Here is a 20,684-nt window from a genome sequence, read left to right as displayed (position 1 = left end):
GATTGTATTTATTTGTGCTCGGCGCTCATTTGCAGTTCAGCATCAGTTCAGGACATGTGTGGGATGGGCGCCTTCTAGAGGTGGGGCACATGCCCCCATGCTGCTTAGACGTAGTAGATCAAAGCAACCAGAGAAGTGAGGGGGGGTGAGTTCACCGCTGGGCAACCAAGCATTTAGGCCATTTTACCAGAGATGATTTAGGCCAAAAACTAATTTCCATCAAAAAATGACTTGGGCTGTTATTTTAATAGGGTGACGATATCAGCATACAGTATCAACATGTACGTGGTCAGCATGGATGATCTTTGTAAGAAAGTAAAGGGGAGACTTTGATGGTTACTGGACATGGGGGCGCTGCCAGGAATTCCCCTGGGCACCACGCCTCTTATTTTTGGGGCCCCTGTTGGTCAGTCGGGTACCTTTGTGGCATCGGCGCTTGATGAAATCACTCACGACATCCGCTGGTCTCGGACCGCTTGCTCGTTTCCAACATGTTGCCCATTTGGTGCGAATTGTCTTCCGTTTCCCTAAAATCGGTTACACGTTTTTTTTAGCCGAGTGCGTGTTTCTAGTTTCGCCTTTATTCGTGTTGAGCAATTCCAGTGGCAACACAGACACAACCCAGCAGCCCCTCGCAGTCTGAAACAGGTAAACCACCATACACATAAAAAGTCTACTTCAGTGTTGCTGATGAGTCACACAAGTCGTACGTTTGGAAACGGTGTCAGAGATGAAACTGCAGGCACCAATAAAGAATATTATCTTCCACATCCGCTGTCAGTCACGGCGCGTGGTTACAGTGTTATCACGTTGCCGCCATTTCTCATGCTCTGCTGAGTGCTGCTGGCTGGTGGGTCTGGGTGTCCATTTTGACCGGACATCACCATAGATCTTTCTCTCAGAGAAGACGCCATGCTTTCAGGCATGGAGATGCTCTGCTGAAGGGCTCTGATCACAGCCCCGTCGCGCAGTCTTTCACTGTTGCTGTTGGTCACCTGATGCCATTCGGGAAATGTCATGCGGTCATTTTCCAGGATGAGATCACCATCATCGTCATCGTCTTCGTCATCGGTGTCACCCTCCGCAATGCTGTTGCTGAAACATATGACATGGCAAAACATTAACTCAGAGCGCTGCAGAAACCGTACGCCGCTGTTAGCTAATGTAGCATGTCTAGCGGCTAGCATGTCTTTCTAATCGTGGCTTCAAAGAACTGACTGCACAAACAAACGTCTCGATTTGCCACAACTGAATGAGATTTGTTGTTCGGGCCAAATAAGGTGACTCGCATTCTTGGCTGTCACTCTCACGGCTGGTATTCACGTACACGCTCGTAGTCTCGGAGAAGTTTGAACAACTTGCAGTCATGCAGTCAATGATGGCTGAAATGAGCAGCCAAACCTTGCCAAATCCCTATCATATCATGTAGCTGACAGCAAACATAACGAATGCACGTGCATGTGTTGCGTGGGCCATAGTTTCCGTGTTCGGAGCAGGAAGAAGCCAGGATATGATGCTTGTCGCGCTCGAACGGCAGCTGCCTGTCCGTGACGTACGGAAGCTTTAAAGGGCTACGCTGTTCAGCGCCGGCTTTTAGCTCGTTGGCCACACGGCTTCCACACATGCGTGGCAAACCTTGCGGTGATGGGGGTGCTCTGGGAAGCGGGACTCAATGAATCACGTGATCGAGCGGAGCCTGTAGATCCATTTAAGCCAGAAGAAAGAGACATTCCCGCCGAGGTTCGACTCCCGCGATGGATGACATTGTTCCTCTGGTTAGCCGGCTTCACCGTCACAATGAGATTGTGGCTGTTGGCCACCATCATGTCTGTCACCTGAAATGAAACAGGAAGCAACAAAAAAGCACGTTTGACCTTTTCGTTTCGTCATAGCACCCCTAAAAACATTGCAAACATAATTATTTTTTTAATCATTATATACATCTTTTTATGTATTTCATGGTTACTTTCTAATATTGTCTTCTAACCCTGACAAGCAAACAAAGAATAAAACATTCTGACAAAATCATTAAATTTTTCAATTTAAAAAAAATGAGAAACTACCCGCTTTTGATGGCTTGAAGTTGCCTGTTTTATTGTGTGATTCACATGTTGGGTTCCTGTTTCAGTTCCTTTTGGTTTCCAGGGCATACGGCCACCCTGGTATGAGCTCATGCTCCTGAACAAGCCATTTTTCAAAATTGAACCCCTTCAGGAGCTGGACTGATTGCATCAGCACCTCTCCCGCAAAAAAAACGTAAAAGACATGTAAATGCGCCTTTTGGAGCGAGCGTTTCGGTTGAAAAACACGCATAAATACGTCTTTGGTACAGAATGAGTTCACTGAGTTCATCAACTTTACTTAAATGTTTTGCATATTGCTTGTCACTGTGTTCCGCATTGTGCAATTTTTGAAAGCGACTGATAAATTCACAAAAATGCCATTTCTGACATCATCGGGGTACTAGAACTCAGGTAAAGAAACACAGCGGCGTACGAGACGGAGGATGTTTACGGTGGTTATAGCAAAGATTTGAGCCACGTGTCGAGGCGGAAGAGAACGAAAAGACGACGAAAGAGTCTCTTGCCCACCGTCTCCCGTCAAAGGCCAGGCTGGGCAGGACGGTTTCATCTGCCTAGATCTCCGTTGCAGAATGCCTGGCCTTTTCATCCACTTTTAGGCACACTACTTCCTGTCCATCACCTGACAGGCGTACATTGTGGGACATCCGAACGTGGTTGTACTGAACCAAAGGGTCCAAACCAAAAAAATGGGAATCCAAATACAGTACAACTGTTAAACCCCTCCAGATCACTCTTCCTTCAAAGAGGGGCACGTTAGAAAACCACTGAAATGGTTCGCAACCTGCAGCTATAAAGAAGCGTCGGCACAGGACGCCGGTAAAGTCACTGGTGGAGTTGCAGCGAAATGTCAACAAAGCAGCAGCATGTTAGAATTGCAGTTACGGACTTCCGGTCGACGGTTGCATGGAGTAGACGCAAGAGCGAGAGCTCCGCTTCTATTTTATAATTTTCACTCCTTCACTCCTCATTGCGACGTTTTTTTTGCTCTTTTTTGGAGAGTTTACATCTATTTTACCCGGGCTTGTTTCAAATGGCATCACAGCGGGGCAAACTAGCGGCAAAAAAAGACTTGCCTACTAGCCTGACGATGGAAGCGATCTCCGAGCTACTTGACCGTCACAGACAGTCGCTAGCAGGAGACTTTAAAGAATCGTTTAATCAGCTGGAAAACAAATTTGACCAAGTTTGTGCCACCGTGAGTGAACATGGCCAGCGGCTTTCTTCCCTTGAGCTGGCAGCAGATGACCTGAGCCAGCGTGTGCGGGATTTGGAAAATATTTGCTCTGGCCTGCAGGAGAGCAATACCAAGCTCTCGGCTAAAGTCGTAGACCTCGAAGGCCGAAGTAGAAGACAAAATATTTGAATCTTGGGCTTACCCGAGTCTGTGGAAGGTGGTCGACCTACAACCTTTTTCGCTGACTTGCTGGTCGAGGTCTTTGGAGAGGAGACTCTACCGTCTTCGCCGGAGATCGACAGAGCCCACCGGTCGCTAATGGCTAAGCCAGCTCAGGGGCAGAGGCCGCGACCTGTGATTATTCGTCTACACCGCTAACAAACCAAGGACCTTTTGGTCCGTGAGGCACGACGCAGAGGGAAGCTCGAGTACCGTGGCCAGCAAATTCGAGTGGTGGAGGATTACTGTCCTGAAGTTCTGGGCCAGCGAGCCGAGTACAGGGATGTCATGGCGGAGCTCTACAACAGAGGCCTCAGACCATCGCTTCTGTATTCTGCACGGCTCCGTATTACACTTCCCGGCGGAGACAAAAAGTGGCTACCTTCGGTTAACGAGGCGCAGAAATACCTTGATGGACTTCCTAAGTCATCTTAAAATGTACTTTTTTGTGGACGGTGCCCTACGTGTGATTGGTAGCGACGTAACCGTTACCGGGCTATTCACAGGACATTTTTTTTTCATAGCTCTTGCTATACTTGATGTCACTGTAATGTGAGTGAGTAAGTCCCACTATTTTGTTTCAGGGAATTTCCCCTTTTGCACTTGGTTATGAAGGAAACATCTTAGTGCCTTGTTTCACGTTGGAAGTTTCTACCTCAAGTTCCAGTATTACCTTGTTTACATACCGCTAGAATTTTATAGGTACACAAGACGGTTTTCAGGGGCTCGGCTCCTAGGAGTGTTGAGTGCAGTTTAATAATTTACAGAGGAGCTTAAGATTCGTGAGTGACAGGAAGATTGTATTGGAATAAGTATGGTTGTTTTGAAGAGCTTGCTGCTTTGTTTTTGGGCAGCCGTGTTGGGGGAGGTGGAGTGGGATTTTTGTTTTACTTTGAAGAAGTTAACTTGCATATGCCACACACAGCCAGTTTTTATTTTAATTTACCTTGTATGTTCCAAGTACTGCACTTTTTATACTAACCATCTTGCACCTTTGATTGATAATGGATAGTTCACTAAATTTTGTTAGTTGAAACGTCAAGGGTTTAAATCATCCCGTTAAAAGAAGGAGGGTATTTGCACATATAAAGCAACTTAAAGCAGCATTTGTGTTTTTGCAGGAGACTCATATTCGTGGTTCTGACAGTTCACGTTTAATGGCACAGTGGAGGGGCCAGCATTTTCATTCTTCATTTCAAGCAAAGGCCAGGGGGGTCTCAATCCTTGTTGACCAAAACATTCCTTTTGTGCATCACAATGTTATATCAGATGTTAATGGTTGTTTCGTTATTGTCTCAGGGAAGGTTTATAACAAAATGTTAGTGCTAGCCAATGTTTATGCTCCGAATGTGGATGACGTGAATTTTTTTGAACGATTTTTTTCCTTTCTTCCGGACCTGGGCTCACACGCTCTCATACTAGGTAGGGATTTTAATTGTTTTTTGGATCAAGTGCCAGATCGTTCTTCTCCTAACCCGGTTTCAAACAGTAGATCGGCTTCATACATTCAGTCCTTTTTATCAAATTCTGGTATCTCTGATGTCTGGCGTCTCCTCCACCCAAACAAAAGGGAGTATTCATTCTTCTCTCACGTTCACCATACTTTCACCAGGATTGACTATTTCTTCCTTGATAATGATCTTTTGCAATGAGTTCGCTCATGTACCTACCAGGGTATAGTGATATCAGATCATGCCCCAGTTGTACTGTCCATTGCGCTCCCAAATCGCCCTCGGATTAACAAGCACTGGCGCTTCAATTCAACTCTTCTTTCTGAGAGCAATTTTGTGAAATTTATCGAAGAGCAAATATTGTTTTTTTTCCAGACAAATTCCTCCCCAGATATATCTAGCTTAGTAGTTTGGGATGCTTTTAAGGCTTATATAAGGGGTCAAATTATTTCTTACTCTGTTAAAATGAAAAAGGAGGCCCACCAAGAGCGACTAGAATTGGCAGATAAGATTAAGAAATTGGATCGTCAGTATTCTCAATCTACGAATCCCGATTTATACAAAAGGCGTGTAGAACTCCAAACTCAATTTAATCTGGCTTCAATTTACATCGCTGAGCGTCAACTTTCTGCAAGTAAGACTCTGTTTTATGTTCATGGTGAGAAAGCAGGGAAGCTATTGGCAAACCAGTTGAGAGGTGCTAAAGTTAAGGGACACACTGTAAAGATCAAAATAGAGGATGGTAATTTTACTTCAGATCATGAAAGAATAAATCAAACATTCAGAAATTATTTTTCTCAGCTTTATGCCTCTGAATCAAATAACCCGGCACTCATGAACGTTTTTCTGAACCAATTAGACATCTCCAAGATTACTTTCGATAGTAAAAGTAGACTTGACAGACCTATAACAAAGGAGGAGATTGCACAAGCTATTTCATCACTCCAGTCTGGGAAGTCTCCAGGTCCAGATGGTTTTCCTGCAGAATTTTTTAAGGCTTTTTCCCAATCTCTCTCTGTACAGTTGAGCACTGTGCTGTCCAACTCATTCAGGCGCGGTACCTTTCCAGCTTCATTTTATGACGCATGTATCACCCTTATTGGGGAAAAAAGACAAGGACCCTACAGAGTGCTCCTCATATAGGCCAATTTCATTACTAAACGTGGATGCTAAAATTCTGGCCAAGATACTGGCCAAAAGATTGGAGGACATCTTACCCCTGGTACTAGAACTCAGGTAAAGAAACACAGCGGCGTACGAGACGGAGGATGTTTACGGTGGTTATAGCAAAGATTTGAGCCACGTGTCGAGGCGGAAGAGAACGAAAAGACGACGAAAGAGTCTCTTGCCCACCGTCTCCCGTCAAAGGCCAGGCTGGGCAGGACGGTTTCATCTGCCTAGATCTCCGTTGCAGAATGCCTGGCCTTTTCATCCACTTTTAGGCACACTACTTCCTGTCCATCACCTGACAGGCGTACATTGTGGGACATCCGAACGTGGTTGTACTGAACCAAAGGGTCCAAACCAAAAAAATGGGAATCCAAATACAGTACAACTGTTAAACCCCTCCAGATCACTCTTCCTTCAAAGAGGGGCACGTTAGAAAACCACTGAAATGGTTCGCAACCTGCAGCTATAAAGAAGCGTCGGCACAGGACGCCGGTAAAGTCACTGGTGGAGTTGCAGCGAAATGTCAACAAAGCAGCAGCATGTTAGAATTGCAGTTACGGACTTCCGGTCGACGGTTGCATGGAGTAGACGCAAGAGCGAGAGCTCCGCTTCTATTTTATAATTTTCACTCCTTCACTCCTCATTGCGACGTTTTTTTTGCTCTTTTTTGGAGAGTTTACATCTATTTTACCCGGGCTTGTTTCAAATGGCATCACAGCGGGGCAAACTAGCGGCAAAAAAAGACTTGCCTACTAGCCTGACGATGGAAGCGATCTCCGAGCTACTTGACCGTCACAGACAGTCGCTAGCAGGAGACTTTAAAGAATCGTTTAATCAGCTGGAAAACAAATTTGACCAAGTTTGTGCCACCGTGAGTGAACATGGCCAGCGGCTTTCTTCCCTTGAGCTGGCAGCAGATGACCTGAGCCAGCGTGTGCGGGATTTGGAAAATATTTGCTCTGGCCTGCAGGAGAGCAATACCAAGCTCTCGGCTAAAGTCGTAGACCTCGAAGGCCGAAGTAGAAGACAAAATATTTGAATCTTGGGCTTACCCGAGTCTGTGGAAGGTGGTCGACCTACAACCTTTTTCGCTGACTTGCTGGTCGAGGTCTTTGGAGAGGAGACTCTACCGTCTTCGCCGGAGATCGACAGAGCCCACCGGTCGCTAATGGCTAAGCCAGCTCAGGGGCAGAGGCCGCGACCTGTGATTATTCGTCTACACCGCTAACAAACCAAGGACCTTTTGGTCCGTGAGGCACGACGCAGAGGGAAGCTCGAGTACCGTGGCCAGCAAATTCGAGTGGTGGAGGATTACTGTCCTGAAGTTCTGGGCCAGCGAGCCGAGTACAGGGATGTCATGGCGGAGCTCTACAACAGAGGCCTCAGACCATCGCTTCTGTATTCTGCACGGCTCCGTATTACACTTCCCGGCGGAGACAAAAAGTGGCTACCTTCGGTTAACGAGGCGCAGAAATACCTTGATGGACTTCCTAAGTCATCTTAAAATGTACTTTTTTGTGGACGGTGCCCTACGTGTGATTGGTAGCGACGTAACCGTTACCGGGCTATTCACAGGACATTTTTTTTTCATAGCTCTTGCTATACTTGATGTCACTGTAATGTGAGTGAGTAAGTCCCACTATTTTGTTTCAGGGAATTTCCCCTTTTGCACTTGGTTATGAAGGAAACATCTTAGTGCCTTGTTTCACGTTGGAAGTTTCTACCTCAAGTTCCAGTATTACCTTGTTTACATACCGCTAGAATTTTATAGGTACACAAGACGGTTTTCAGGGGCTCGGCTCCTAGGAGTGTTGAGTGCAGTTTAATAATTTACAGAGGAGCTTAAGATTCGTGAGTGACAGGAAGATTGTATTGGAATAAGTATGGTTGTTTTGAAGAGCTTGCTGCTTTGTTTTTGGGCAGCCGTGTTGGGGGAGGTGGAGTGGGATTTTTGTTTTACTTTGAAGAAGTTAACTTGCATATGCCACACACAGCCAGTTTTTATTTTAATTTACCTTGTATGTTCCAAGTACTGCACTTTTTATACTAACCATCTTGCACCTTTGATTGATAATGGATAGTTCACTAAATTTTGTTAGTTGAAACGTCAAGGGTTTAAATCATCCCGTTAAAAGAAGGAGGGTATTTGCACATATAAAGCAACTTAAAGCAGCATTTGTGTTTTTGCAGGAGACTCATATTCGTGGTTCTGACAGTTCACGTTTAATGGCACAGTGGAGGGGCCAGCATTTTCATTCTTCATTTCAAGCAAAGGCCAGGGGGGTCTCAATCCTTGTTGACCAAAACATTCCTTTTGTGCATCACAATGTTATATCAGATGTTAATGGTTGTTTCGTTATTGTCTCAGGGAAGGTTTATAACAAAATGTTAGTGCTAGCCAATGTTTATGCTCCGAATGTGGATGACGTGAATTTTTTTGAACGATTTTTTTCCTTTCTTCCGGACCTGGGCTCACACGCTCTCATACTAGGTAGGGATTTTAATTGTTTTTTGGATCAAGTGCCAGATCGTTCTTCTCCTAACCCGGTTTCAAACAGTAGATCGGCTTCATACATTCAGTCCTTTTTATCAAATTCTGGTATCTCTGATGTCTGGCGTCTCCTCCACCCAAACAAAAGGGAGTATTCATTCTTCTCTCACGTTCACCATACTTTCACCAGGATTGACTATTTCTTCCTTGATAATGATCTTTTGCAATGAGTTCGCTCATGTACCTACCAGGGTATAGTGATATCAGATCATGCCCCAGTTGTACTGTCCATTGCGCTCCCAAATCGCCCTCGGATTAACAAGCACTGGCGCTTCAATTCAACTCTTCTTTCTGAGAGCAATTTTGTGAAATTTATCGAAGAGCAAATATTGTTTTTTTTCCAGACAAATTCCTCCCCAGATATATCTAGCTTAGTAGTTTGGGATGCTTTTAAGGCTTATATAAGGGGTCAAATTATTTCTTACTCTGTTAAAATGAAAAAGGAGGCCCACCAAGAGCGACTAGAATTGGCAGATAAGATTAAGAAATTGGATCGTCAGTATTTTCAATCTACGAATCCCGATTTATACAAAAGGCGTGTAGAACTCCAAACTCAATTTAATCTGGCTTCAATTTACATCGCTGAGCGTCAACTTTCTGCAAGTAAGACTCTGTTTTATGTTCATGGTGAGAAAGCAGGGAAGCTATTGGCAAACCAGTTGAGAGGTGCTAAAGTTAAGGGACACACTGTAAAGATCAAAATAGAGGATGGTAATTTTACTTCAGATCATGAAAGAATAAATCAAACATTCAGAAATTATTTTTCTCAGCTTTATGCCTCTGAATCAAATAACCCGGCACTCATGAACGTTTTTCTGAACCAATTAGACATCTCCAAGATTACTTTCGATAGTAAAAGTAGACTTGACAGACCTATAACAAAGGAGGAGATTGCACAAGCTATTTCATCACTCCAGTCTGGGAAGTCTCCAGGTCCCGATGGTTTTCCTGCAGAATTTTTTAAGGCTTTTTCCCAATCTCTCTCTGTACAGTTGAGCACTGTGCTGTCCAACTCATTCAGGCGCGGTACCTTTCCAGCTTCATTTTATGACGCATGTATCACCCTTATTGGGGAAAAAAGACAAGGACCCTACAGAGTGCTCCTCATATAGGCCAATTTCATTACTAAACGTGGATGCTAAAATTCTGGCCAAGATACTGGCCAAAAGATTGGAGGACATCTTACCCCTGGTTATATCAGATGACCAAACGGGCTTTGTAAAAAAATCGATATTCTAATTTCAATATGCGCCGGTTGTTTGCATCTTGTACCTCCCCTCTGATGGGTCCATGGAGTGTGTGCTATCTTTAGACGCGGAGAAGGCCTTTGACCGTATAGAGTGGCCATACTTGTTTGCGGTCTTACACAAATTTGGCTTTGGTCCAAATTTCATTACCTGGATAAAATTACTCTACTTATGTCCCACTGCTTCCGTCCTCACTAATTCTCAGGTGTCACAACCATTTAATCTTTACCGGGGAACTAGACAAGGGTGTCCTTTAAGCCCCTTATTGTTTGATTTGGCCATAGAACCCCTTGCCATAGCAATTCGCAGCTGTGACAACATATCTGGCATTTGGAGGAATGGAGTACAGCACAAGGTGGCGCTATATGCAGACGACTTATTAAGCTTCATTTCACATCCGGACAGATCTTTACCTGCTTTGCTACTGCTTCTGAAGAATTTCGGTCAGTTCTCAGGATATAAACTAAATCTGAATAAATCTGAAATTTTACCTGTCAATGAGGGGGCGCCGGCATCAGTGTACGCATCGTTTCCTTTTAAGATTGTGGAAAATAAATTTACTTATTTGGGCATCACAGTTCCGAAAAAACATAAGAGTCTTATCAATGAAAATTTTTTGAGTCTATTAAACCACACGAGGCAGTGTCTGACGCAGTGGTCGCCACTTTCCACTGCTTTGGCCGGTCGAATCAACTCCATTAAAATGACCATTCTTCCCAAATTTTTGTATTTTTTTCAATCCATCCCAATCTTCATCCCAAAGTCTTTTGTTGATACTTTGGACTCGGTCATATCTTACTATATTTGGAAGGGCAAGCGTCCTAGGTTGAATAAAATCCATCTTCAAAAACCTAAGCAAGAGGGAGGGATGGCGTTGCCTAATTTTCGCTGTTATTATTGGGCAGCCAATATTCGATGGGTCATATTTTGGTCATATTATCAGTACCGTCCAGACCGGCCTATATGGGTGGAGATGGAGTTGAATGTGGCTAAAAATGTTTCTATTCCAGCGCTACTTGGATCTGCACTCCCTTTTCCGTCAAGCAAACGTATTGATAATCCGGTGGTCTGGCATACGTTGAGGGTGTGGGCCCAGTTTAGGAGACATTTTGGGTTTGTAGATCTCTGCCTTTTTAGCCCCATTTCAGACAATCATCTTTTCCAACCTTCCTTGCTGGATCTGGGGTTCCGGGAGTGGCGTAGACGTGGCATATTGTGTCTCCGAGACCTGTTTATCGATAATACGTTCATGTCATTCCAGCAATTAACGGAACAATATAATCTTCCAAAGTCCCATCTCTTTCGGTACTTCCAGGTTAGGCACTATGTTTACAGTTGATTACCAAATTTCCCTGAGATTCCTGGTACGAACATTGTTGATGCACTTCTGGACTTGCAACCATCACGTAAGGGGTTAATTTCTACTGTTTATGTTAAACTTTGGACATAAGACAGACCTCTCTGATTAACATCAAAACAGCATGGGAGCAAGACCTAAATATGTCTTTGACAGGTGACATGTGGCATGTAATCTTTAAAATGATCAATTCAACTTCTATTTGTGCCCGCCATAGCTTGCTACAATTTAAAGTTGTACACAGGACTCATATGTCAAAATCCAAACTAGCCCGTATATATCCAGAGGTGGATCCCTGTTGTGACAAGTGTAAGAGGGAGGACGCCACACTTATCCACATGTTTTGGTCTTGTCCTAGTCTGTAAAAGTATTGGAGGGAAGTCTTTCAGACACTTTCTGTAATTAGCAATTTACCCTTGCAACCCAACCCTTTAATAGCACTGTTTGGCACCACAGGTGAACCCGACTTGCGTTTGACCCCCACATGACAACGAAGTTTGTCCTTTGCCTCCCTCTTGGCCAGACGGGCAATTCTGTTAAGGTGGAAGGATGGTGCTCCGCCCACCCACGCTCAGTGGCTGAGAGATGTCATGTCCTGTCTACATTTGGAGAAAATTCATTACTCAATTTGTAATGCCAAAGAAAAATTCCAAAATGTCTGGGGACCTTTCTTAGTATATTTCCACAACTTTAAATTTACCTGAGTTCCCCAATAGCTTTCCCTCTCTGGCCTATTTGCTGTCATCTGTTGTTTAGCTCACTTATGTATTTGCTTTGGTTGTTTTGCATTTGGTTGTCCTACCAAACTCGGACCTCTGTCTTTTTGGGCTGTGTGTGGCTTACTTTGTGGGTGTTTTTGTGTTGGGGTTTTTTGTTTGCAGTTTGTTTGCTGTTTTTGTTTTTGTTTTCTCACTCTCTCGTTCTCTGCCTAAACTACCAGCAAACATTGTGTGCATTTGTTTTTACTTTGTCAAAATTCAATAAAAATATTTCTGATAAAAAAAAAGAATTGCAGTTACCTGATCCAAAGACTTTCCAGTAACATCAATGCCATTGACCTCTAGAATTTCATCATTAAGCCCCAGGAGCCCCGTGCTCTCCGCTAGACCACCACGCACAAGGCGAGATATGAACACTCCTGGAACCTGTGGCAAGACAGCGATAAAGACAAGACGTTTACAGTACATTCACGATGTTCCGTAATGACTGAGATAGGTAAGATGCAGATCATTGATGGAGCTGAGAAAAGCATCTGATACAAAGAACCACAATAGAGCAAGTACGGCATCAGAGGGGCTGCAGGTGTCGTACTTTCGTGACACCCACGTGCTTTACATCGTGCGGGCCAAGTGCGCTTTCACGTTTCACTCACTGGGGACGTACCGTGTGTGGGCATTGTACGAGGCTCGTGCAGCCCACTCGCTTCGATTGCAAGATGGCCGTAGTGGCTTCCTACGGCTGTCGTGACCGGGAGGACAAGAGTGTAGAGCAGGAAGAGCCGCCCGCCGTGGCCAGGTAAGGCGCATTAATGTCGGCTACGCTATGTGAGCAGCCGCCGTGTGTCCACGGAGGTCGGGAGGAGCCGCTGCCGGGCAGTGTACACAATGTACTTTTAAACTCCCCCTCGGACCTCAGTGTGCACGCTGGAGTGTAAATTTGGATGAGGTCCGGGATGTACTGAGGGGGCCAGCCCATTCAACGCCTTAAAAACAAACAATAAAATCTTGAAATCAATTCTAAAACAGGCAACCAGTGCAGGGAGGCTAGAAGTGGGGTTCCTGTTAAAAGCCATGTCGCAGAGGTCGCAAATAACTGTAAGTGAGAGAGTAATTTGTAATTTGAGAGTACTTTTTGCCCTACTTTTGGTGCTTTTAAGCATTCCATTGTAAGATCTTCATTCCTGGCTGCAGTGATTTCATACAGCAACATACAAAGGAACGCTACACCTAGCGTTCACTTTTCCAAACTCAAAAATAAACACAGCAGCAGTAGCAGCAGCTCCAATATGTAGCGTTACGTTTTGGGAGTGGTTTGAGGCATTGCTGAATCGCTGCAGACGAGTGTGTGTGGTGAAGCTAGCTAGCTGCAAGGTGCAGTGTGGCAAGGTGTCAATACGCCAGGAATGTAGTTCGATTGGCCTAACAATGTTAACAATAACAATGACCCTGTAGTTTGGTTGGCATGCAGGTCACATGATGTAAATGGAGCGTTGTTAATGCTTTTTGGAGGTTTTTTCTGGAAAAGTAGTTGCATCCCATTACGTGCATTCTTAGCTATTTTTTTTAAATCTGATTTGATGTCTTTAGAAATCATTCTATAAAGAGAGAAAACAGTTAGCATGAGCGAGCTAACAATGCACATTATGGGACACACCCATTTTGACTACAAAGCCCTCTTAAAAAACCTGCAACAAGGTCTCATGGTCTTACATGCATGCTGTGACCCTGCACGGGTGGTGCTACATGATAACATGTCATACTTACTTACAGTATTTTGCCCTATTTTGATGATTTAAAACATTAGCAGTACAACAGCAGCAGCATAGAAAGCGCGTGTCTGTTTGCTCCTGCTAATCATGGCAGCCGCCACATGAGCACACATGAGGATCCAGAACCTTATCTTTCTGAGTCTGAATATACGGCGGATGAACTACAGGTTTTAGAAGCTGAGCCCGGAGGAATAGACGGGGGGCAGGTCATTGCAGCGGCATGACTTGGTGGTGTACAAGTAGATGTGGAGCTTGTGGAGTGTGGCATACCGTGTTACTAGGTCTGTCACAATGACTAATTTTGATAATTGCGCTATAAATTATCAATGATAATTGATCATTTCAAACCTTTTTTAAACCATATTATCATAAAGTTGATCATTCAATGATCACTGTGTCATGGCACGTTTGAGCCACTAGATGGTACTCAAGTGTAGTGTATCTGTGTGCCACACAGAAGATGCCTACTGTAGCACTTATGAATCACCAGGCGTCGCCGCTTCACATACCCTGGGTATCGCCAGCTCACGCTGCCCGGCGCTATACATTCACTTTGCCGATCAAACGCCCCGGCAAGTGCCAACCGCCAGGACGCTTACGTACATGTCGCACATGTCAATTTATCCAGGCGTCAAAATGATCTACCTTGTTTTTTTTTGTTCGATTAACCGTTTTATCAATGATCGTGACAGCCGTAAGTGTTGCTATCGTTGAAAAGGCTTGGCGTGTATGGCGAGGAGAACATTGCTCCAAGAGATTGCATTACAAGGAACTAAGAATTGTTAGTGCTAACAAACCCTGCAGCGGAAAAGACGGCCCAGACGGACAACTGTCCATGGAGTAAGTCAGCAGGACATTCATTGTGAAGGCTGACGTAAGCATTGAAAATGAGCTCCGCAGCCAACGTCCCTTCTCCTGTCCCCCTGCAGCCTCCCGACAAAGTGAAAGAGTCAGCTCCCGATCGATAGTTCCTCCTGCCTTTTGTAGTCGTCCTCCTCAGACCATCTGCGTCAAGATGTCTTCTTATCCCTCGCATTCTTCGGTGGTGTGTGTGATGACAAGTTGGTTTGGTTGTCTATTCCTAGTTGTTCGTATGCTTGTCCTTGTTTCCGAGTCAGTACACATCGCTGTCCTATCGTGTTGTTCTGGATGGCGCTGCGTAATGCACCAGGAAAATAGTTCTCGGTGTTAGCTGCTACAACACCAATGTGGCTGTAGCTGGCTTTATATACAGGTCAGTTATGTAAAGACAACATTGTTGGCATTTTTTTGAGGGCTTGTAGGGCTTTATAGTTGAAATGGGTGTTTCCCGTTGTGTCCCGTTGTTAGCTCCCACATGCTAGCTGTGGTCATGTCTCACAAGGATTGTGGATAATTCCGAAATTGCAAAAAAAGTGCACTTTTCTTTTAGGGTCCCACTTTTACTGTGCTTCTAATGTCAACCACTGAATATATGTAGTTAATATTAATCATATGAAATGATTCATCTCACCTTTTCTACACCCTGTGGCGTCACGCGTATACTGACCCCATCGCGGATGTAGAAGCCCAGTGGTTTCTTGGTACCGTGCTTGTGCAGCCGCACACGCCGATGCGTCTCGGGTAAGATATCCACGTCGATGATTGATGAAATTTGACGGAAGTTCTGTGGTTGGCCAATCATGAGACCCAGTTTGTTCTTTGAATGGATGGACAACGAGCCGGGGGTACGGAGTCCTGGCAGACCTGGGCCTTTTTTACGCCTCTGGAGGGAGTTGCTTGGAAAACCTATACGCTCATCCTCTTCAAGCAGGTGGAGCAATAAGAGAGAAAAAAAGTCAGTTGTGTTTTCAATTCTCACCATGTCATGCAGGGATCATCAGGTGTGCTGCAGTAAATTCATCCAGCGTGAACTCATTCAATACCAGACGTTTCAAACGACATCCCCTCCAGTAGCGGCCATTTTAGAGGATTTTGACTCATCTTTCAAGGCACAATCAATATTGTGTTCTACGGCTGTATAAACATAGAACGTGCCAGAAGAAAGATGAGACTCTCCACTTCCAGGAAAAAAAAGTCTTGTTTCTAACTTTTTCTGTTCCTTAGTAGTCAGCAGTAGCACACTGGGCAGTTTCAGCAAAATATCAGATCTCCACAAAAAAAGGGAGAAAAACAGCTTTTTGTGAAAAGATGAATTTCATGCATAACTTTCACGCGGACACAAATTTAGCCATATATATTTATCCAAAATATCAAAATAACTATACCAACAAAATTTGTATTTTACATCAAAATAAAGTATTTCCAAATATAACACCATGAACTATTTAAAATGTTCACATTTGGAACTGAACTATGTGTGTGCACGCGTGTGTGCGTGTGCATGCGTTAAAATGTCCCTTCAATGCGTAACTTTCTGCACGCTGCGCTCCTCCGTGTTCTTCCACTTCCTCATTGCTGTGGAGCGCTTCAGTATGTGGAAAAGATGCATGCCGAGCTCTTATCAAATGCACGTTTTTACGGCTCGAAACGGCACGAAACATCATCTCTTCTATCGTGCACTTGCGGCAGCAGTGGCCTCTTTTCGCCTCTCATGCAAAAAAAAAAGTAAAAGACGTATAAATACGTGTTTGGGAGCAAATGGGTTAAAAAATAATGCAGTTAGTATATAAATAGTGAACTAAATCTACCACAATGGATTTCTTTCTTTGCCGCCACAACCACAAAAAAAGCATGTGTCATTTAAACCCACAACACAACCGAGCCGCAGAAAATTCTATCATCCGTGAGACCGACGTCTTCTGCAAGGACAGCTTCTCACCTAACAGCATGTAGCTTCGTCTTCTTCTCCACGCAAATCCACTCAATGATCACAGTCACCCCCTAGCTTTTCCAGCAGTGAGGCTCTCAGCAAAGGACTTTGTTTCACTTACGTTTGGAGTTTGTACAGTGACACCTCGGCTCGCCCCACAGTTTGAGACACAGAGCCACGAAGGACTTCATGCCGTCTCCTTCCTTCTTTCTGCTCTGACCGTTTGCTCTGTGCTGCGAGGCGTTCAAGTGCACTCATAATTGTGAGTGTTAGGCGCCAATTGTTTTTCATTTTTATTCAAGTACCCCAATGTGCCCCACTTTGGGAAACTGGGGTATTCATCATGTTCGATACAAATATCTCTTCTGTTGTTGTTGCTTAATTTCTTGGTATTTATGTATATGTGTTTATGTTTCTTATGTTCTTATTCTTTCTTGTGTTTTTCTTTCTTTTCTTGGGAGAATGAACAGAATAAGATTTTCATTGCATGGTATAACTGCTGTTTTACCATGCACATGACAATAAAACTCTCTTGAATCTTGAATCTTGAATCTTGAATATATTTGATGCTGAATGGAAAGAAAGTGTTTGCTGGACCTTACATGTTGTTTTGGCTTTCCAACTCCGTAAAAAATACGCAAATAAATTGTATGTTCGGCCAAAAAGTGCCAGGATACGGCTTTTGGGCCATATTGTGCAGCCCTATATGAATCTGAAACTCACATTTGCAATAAATCAGTTCCGACCTGCCGAGCCAACGGATCTTAGTCTTACCTTTCTTGGTTATGATAATGCGAAGCAACGGGTTTGCTGATGAGACGGCTTTGTGAAAGTTGTCGTCATTGTTGATTGGAAGGAGGTCCCCAGAGTCATCCGTGTAGCCCAGTAACATGTCTGCATCGGGGATATGATGGATAGTTTGGAGGAGGCTATAAAAATCCCGGAAGCCACCTGGGCAGTTCCTCTTGAAGGCAAAGCGACGGTATTCTGCTTCAAACTGCAAACAGGACAGGGACCACCACAAATACATTCATTTTTCATGGTTTCAGGTGGCACACATGGCAGATAGAAGTATACTGGCTTGTGTTACGTACATGCCTGGGCTAATAAACCAAACAAGCTATCATTATGGGGGGGCTGGCCCACCCTAAATTGACCTTGTGATGTCCGTGCTGGAAAAGCATCACCAGGGAGGAAACATCAAAATTTGGTCAGATGAGGAAAAGGAGAGGATTTTGATCCAGTTTTATCTCAACTCACAACACCTGCGTAGGTGCAATCGCTCCTCACCAGTTGCCACCTTTCCCGATCCAAGCAAGCTGCCACGTGGACAAGCTAACTAAAATAAGGCTATTCAGGTCATGACTAAAATGAAGCCTCGTTTTTTTTACACCGTCTCGGTTATTGTACGGCCCGACAACATCTGCCTCAGCTGTGCCTTGTGAGAGATTGGTTCCTGCATTGGACAAAAGAAGAGGTCTGCATTCTCATCCGAAAATGTGAACCAGCTGGTTTGCCTAAGCAAGCAGTTGAAAGAAGACTGCAGGCCTTGTCAGCGTCAGTGTTAAGCTAAAGGTTCAAATAACGTCATTCATCTTGTTCAACACACATACAATTTATCATTCAGTTTGGTGCAATTTTTGGTAGACAGGTTACTCAATTCGACGTTCTGTTGGGTGACAAGTGACTTGCATGTTATGAGTGTTTAGGTACAGTGCAGCAAGTGAGCCTCGTGAGGAGCAATGCAAGGTAACGTGCTAGAAATCGGGTGGGAAAAAGATGCTCACAAAGCATGTGTGGGAATATTCCGGCTTCAAACTGGCCGAGGGACGTGAGCCCATCGATGCAGATGGACTGACGGAGCGCATAGCCAATGTGGCCATTCGCTGGGGTCCTGGAAACTAAGCCCCACAAAATTTGCAGATGTACAGTATTCACGCCTCATTTTATTTCTCATTTTATTATATATTTTTCTTTTTTTTTTAATGATTAAAAAAACACTCCAGCATAGCTGAAGATGTGCTCAACTATTAAATATATTTCTGGAGTGGTTTTTATCATTTTTAATACAAATATATATATTAAAAAAAACAGGTCCTGGGTGACGGGCCAGACCAAGAGTGATTCAGAAGACCTTATGAATAAACACAAGAGGAGGGACCACACCTCGCCCAGACGTGGGATACCTAGGACTCACCCTGGAGCCAGGCCTGGTGGTCAGGCCCGGCCCAAAGAAGCCACACGGGATCTCCCCCCCGTGGACCCACCACCTGCGGGGACAAGCATAAGGGTCCGGTGCATTGTGTTTTGGGTGGCGGTCAAGGGCGGGTGCCTGGGCGACCCGGTCTTTGGCGGCCAAATGTGGTTCTTGGGACATGGAATGCCCGGCCGGGAGAAGGCCCCGGGGCAGACCTAGGACACGCTGGAGGGATTATGTCTCACAGCTGGCCTAGGAACGCCTTGGTGTCCTCCCGGTGGAGCTGGAGGAGGTCGCAGAGCACCGGGAAGTCTGGGCGTCCCTGCTGAGACTGCTGCCCCTCTGACCCGGATACGGATAAGCGGGGGAAAATGGATGGATGGCTAATTAGTATTGTTGGATGTTTTGTTCAAACATTCATTTTTTTCTCTTTTCAATTTGGCCCTATAGTCATATTTCACAATGTCTCATGTTCAATTAATAGAATAAAACAGAATAAAAATCAAGCTGCCACTCAAAAAATGGCCCCGGGGCCACACTTTGGACGCCCTTGGTGTAGTGGAGTTGTAGGACAGCATGTAATGACTATATAACAATAAAAATACCAGTTTCAAGCAGGAAAATCCACTAGTAGACCCACACATGGTCGCCAAATTCCAAACCACATTAAACGACGTGATTCAATGCGGAAATGAAGCAAATTGTCGCGACATACCTGCGTCAAACGCTCACGCGACCCTGCTGTGCGTGTTTACAAATAAGAAAGCGAATAATAAACAGCCACCTCCTCTGAATTTCAGCAGATTTTGATGAATCGCATCCTTCAACGTCATCAGGCATCCAACAGCACTCACTTTACTTTTGACCTCCACCACGCCGCCTATGGCGTTCTGCTGCTGCTGCTGCTGCTGTCGTGACATTCTGCGCTCCCGTCGGATGATCAACTGTGGCACTGCGGCTATAATTCGGCAAAATGCCACTTCTTGTTTTCCGTGCGTCCGGATTCAAAGTATACAATTCGCACGGAAAACGACAGCGGAAATGCCCTCGTTGTCTCGTAGGGCTTTCCCGCTCTGGATCTTATCAGTGGCCGCAGTTTTTCAGCAGACGTGCGGCTAAAGACAGGTGGGATGTTGTCAATTCCATCCAGTGTGCATGCATTATGTCATCAATGTGGATCGTCCACCTCCAACTGCAGGAGGCTGCCGAAGGAGGGCGGGGCACGGATCTGACTGACAGTTTTAGCCATCCCCCAAAACGGCCAATCCCAACCTCCATAAGAAGCCAAAGGCGTTATAATGCGTCTGATGCAGTTTAGTGCTTGACTTTATGGGAAACGTTTTAGAGTGGTTGCCACGTGGCGGTCATGTGACTTTCCCAGGCTATGACTTCCCCAAAACGGCACTGTGTCACTCCAACACACGTGAAAGGGCTAGCTCATTTCCAAAAGCTTTTGCCTTCTCTGGTAAACTGAAGCCTGTCCCAGCTGACTTTGGCAAGAGGCGGTACACCCTGGGCTGGTCGCCACCAATGGCAGGGCACATAGACATTTATTTGATGTCTTATCATTTTTTTTAATCGCTGCAAATCCTTGGTGTTTGCTCAGTGAGCTTCATGAGGTAGTCACCTGAAATGGTTTTCGGTTCACAGGTGTGCCTTGTCAGGGTTACTTTCTTGTCCTTTTAATGGGGCTGGGACCACGGGCTTGTATTGTGTGTGTCCAAACTTTTGGCCTGGACTGTACTTTCTCACGGTGCAACAAAACGAAAACACAATGCATCTACAGCAAGTCAACGCATCACATCAATCAACTACCACCACTACCACCACCACCACCACCACCACTACCACCACCATCACCACCACCACCAGCACCATCGCCACCAGCACCACCATCACCACCACTACCACCACCACCACCACCACCACCACCATCACCACCACCACCAGCACCA

At 44.9% G+C, this 20,684-nt stretch overlaps 1 protein-coding gene across 3 annotated transcripts; it reads right to left on the bottom strand.

Annotated features, from left to right (window-relative positions):
• Positions 1-559: 559 nt before the first annotated feature.
• On the bottom strand, positions 560-19,937 carry pard6a (par-6 family cell polarity regulator alpha). Of its 3 annotated transcripts, none has more exons than XM_054775882.1 (6): positions 19,584-19,937; positions 17,307-17,529; positions 15,234-15,523; positions 12,273-12,398; positions 1,636-1,835; positions 560-1,095 (listed from the first exon to the last, which is right to left on the bottom strand). In XM_054775882.1, the coding sequence occupies exons 1-6, from the start codon at positions 19,647-19,649 to the stop codon at positions 795-797; spliced, it is 1,206 nt and encodes a 401-aa protein (XP_054631857.1). In that variant the 5' UTR covers positions 19,650-19,937; the 3' UTR covers positions 560-794. The 3 variants fall into 3 exon arrangements, with proteins under 3 accessions (XP_054631857.1, XP_054631858.1, XP_054631859.1); XM_054775883.1 differs by having other exon boundaries at positions 19,514-19,641; XM_054775884.1 differs by lacking the exon at positions 19,584-19,937 and adding an exon at positions 19,445-19,550.
• Between the last annotated feature and the right edge of the window lie 747 nt (positions 19,938-20,684).

The sequence above is a fragment of the Dunckerocampus dactyliophorus genome, chromosome 5, assembly GCF_027744805.1.
Source record: "Dunckerocampus dactyliophorus isolate RoL2022-P2 chromosome 5, RoL_Ddac_1.1, whole genome shotgun sequence".
In the NCBI taxonomy this organism is placed as follows: Eukaryota; Metazoa; Chordata; class Actinopteri; order Syngnathiformes; family Syngnathidae; genus Dunckerocampus; species Dunckerocampus dactyliophorus.
Note: the sequence above shows the minus strand (reverse complement) of the source record. Positions and strands in the feature narration are given on the sequence as shown.